This window comes from Amblyomma mixtum, chromosome 5 (genome assembly GCF_055824585.1).
Source record: "Amblyomma mixtum isolate Tamu chromosome 5, ASM5582458v1, whole genome shotgun sequence".
Classification (NCBI taxonomy): domain Eukaryota; kingdom Metazoa; phylum Arthropoda; class Arachnida; order Ixodida; family Ixodidae; genus Amblyomma; species Amblyomma mixtum.
In genome coordinates, this window is record NC_143016.1 from 80,932,458 (window position 1) to 80,934,401 (window position 1,944).

Here is a 1,944-nt window from a genome sequence, read left to right on the forward strand (position 1 = left end):
GACGGACCGACCAACGGCGGTCCCGCGCGCCGGGCCATCGATCGCCGAGAGGCGTCGAGACCCCCCGGAACCAATCACGGCCTGTCATTCCGGTTTGGCTAAACCGGGCAATCTTCGCCACCGCTGCGCCGAAATCGGGCCGGGGCAAAATAAGCGCGGGGGAAAGACGCACCGCAAGCGGAGCACGCGGTGGTCCAACACTCGGAGACCATGTGCGCGAGTTCGGCCGACGCCTCCTCGTGCGCTCAGCTAGCCGGCATGAGGGGCCCAGCGGAGCCCACGGGGCCCGCTGGCGCGCTGCCCGTGTTCGGTTCGGGACACCCGCCTTCTTTCGTTGAGTACCAGCGCCTACAACTGTTCGACTACAGCCAGGCGGCTGCCAGCCGACTACGCATCGTACAGCCCGGTTTGCTCGGGGCCTACGCTGGAGCCTTCGGTCCGTACCCGCCTCCGCCCGGAGCCGAGAGCCTCTTCGGCTTCCCTCCCTTCTTTCGCTTCGACCCCAGGTCCCGGTTCGTCCAGGAGGAGCCCAAGCCCCAACACAGCTACATCGGACTCATAGCGATGGCCATCCTCAGCTCGGCGGAGAAGAAGATGGTCCTCAGCGACATTTACCAGTACATATTGGACAACTACCCGTACTTCCGCAACCGGGGACCCGGCTGGCGAAACTCTATCCGTCACAACCTATCGCTCAACGACTGTTTCGTCAAGGCCGGCCGCAGCGCCAACGGCAAGGGCCACTACTGGGCCATCCACCCAGCCAACGTAGACGACTTCAAGAAGGGCGATTTCCGACGCCGCAAGGCTCAGCGTAAAGTGCGCAGACACATGGGTCTCTCGGTGCCCGACGACGACGACAGCCCAACGCCGACGCCACCCCCTCCACTTCCCCCGGTTCCTGTCGAAGCACAGCATCCGCCCGCCACAATCTGGGAGGACGGCTCGGCCGCGCCGGGTCTCACGCACAGACTGGCGGTGACGCTCAAGAGACGCCAGTTCGACGTCGAGAGCCTTCTTGCGCCGGACCCGTCGCCCCTGGAGCTTCGAGCGCAGCCGCAGCAGCAAGAGCAGCTGAAGCAGGGAGGGCCGTGGGCTCTGCCGCCAACGATGGCCTCCGGTGGGTGTCCCCTGAATTCGCTGGGCATTCAAGGCACGTGGCCCGGTCAGCCGTCGTCCTTGCTGGCGATTCACCAGGAGCGGCTGTCCCTCTTCAGAGCCCAGCACCCGGAGCAGATGCTTCAGCGCTGGTGCCCGCTCCAGGACCCCCGCTCCTCGCCATCCGTTTCCGACACTGAAGCGGACAAACTGAGCGGCCCGCCCTGAAGCGCATTCCATAGAACAACCACTGGTTCTTCCGCAACGGTGTATACATACGGGATTCGGCTGGCAAAGCTGTTCCGAGAAGATGTACGAAGTCTATAGCTGGTGTCTGTCCGGCGACCGTGAACAAACGCGTCCGACAAACTGCTGATGTCAGCTCCTTCGTCTCTTCAATGTGCCATGGTGCACATGACAAACGCCGCTAGTCATCAGCCAGGAAAGAGGCTCAAGCGACGGACATGAAAAGCTTCAGTTGCCTTCGGCGGCCAGAAAGGAGTGTGTGTTTTAGACGGGAGCTCATGTCTGGTGGCCGCGGTTTTGGCTTCGCATTGTATAACTATCCCAGAGGTGCTTCGGACTCGGACACGCTGTAGAGACGCGATTGCAAAGCAAGCCTACAGAAAGCAAGCAATATGTAAGTGGCTGTTTCAATAAAAAATTTTTGTTAATACCTGCTGGATAGCGTATAAAACCCCCAATTATGGATACAGGAACGAGAAAGCTCCACTTCTTTCGTTCAGCAAATTATATCAGCTTTCCTCACCACTGCATGCAAATTGTCAAAGCTGGACGACACTGCGAATTAATGACGTCTTCATTGTTTTCATTCATCAACACCTT

General features: G+C 60.0%; 1 protein-coding gene across 1 annotated transcript; it reads left to right on the plus strand.

The window, feature by feature from the left end:
• The first annotated feature begins 210 nt into the window (after window positions 1-210).
• fd102C (forkhead domain 102C) lies at window positions 211-1,326 on the plus strand. The gene has a single exon (XM_089542239.1). The coding sequence runs from the start codon at window positions 211-213 to the stop codon at window positions 1,324-1,326; it is 1,116 nt and encodes a 371-aa protein (XP_089398365.1).
• Window positions 1,327-1,944: the final 618 nt, after the last annotated feature.

What these genes read in the sequence shown, in the direction of transcription:
- fd102C (XM_089542239.1), top strand. Translation starts at nt 211, where the DNA reads ATGTGCGCGAGTTCGGCCGACGCCTCCTCGTGCGCTCAGCTAGCCGGC.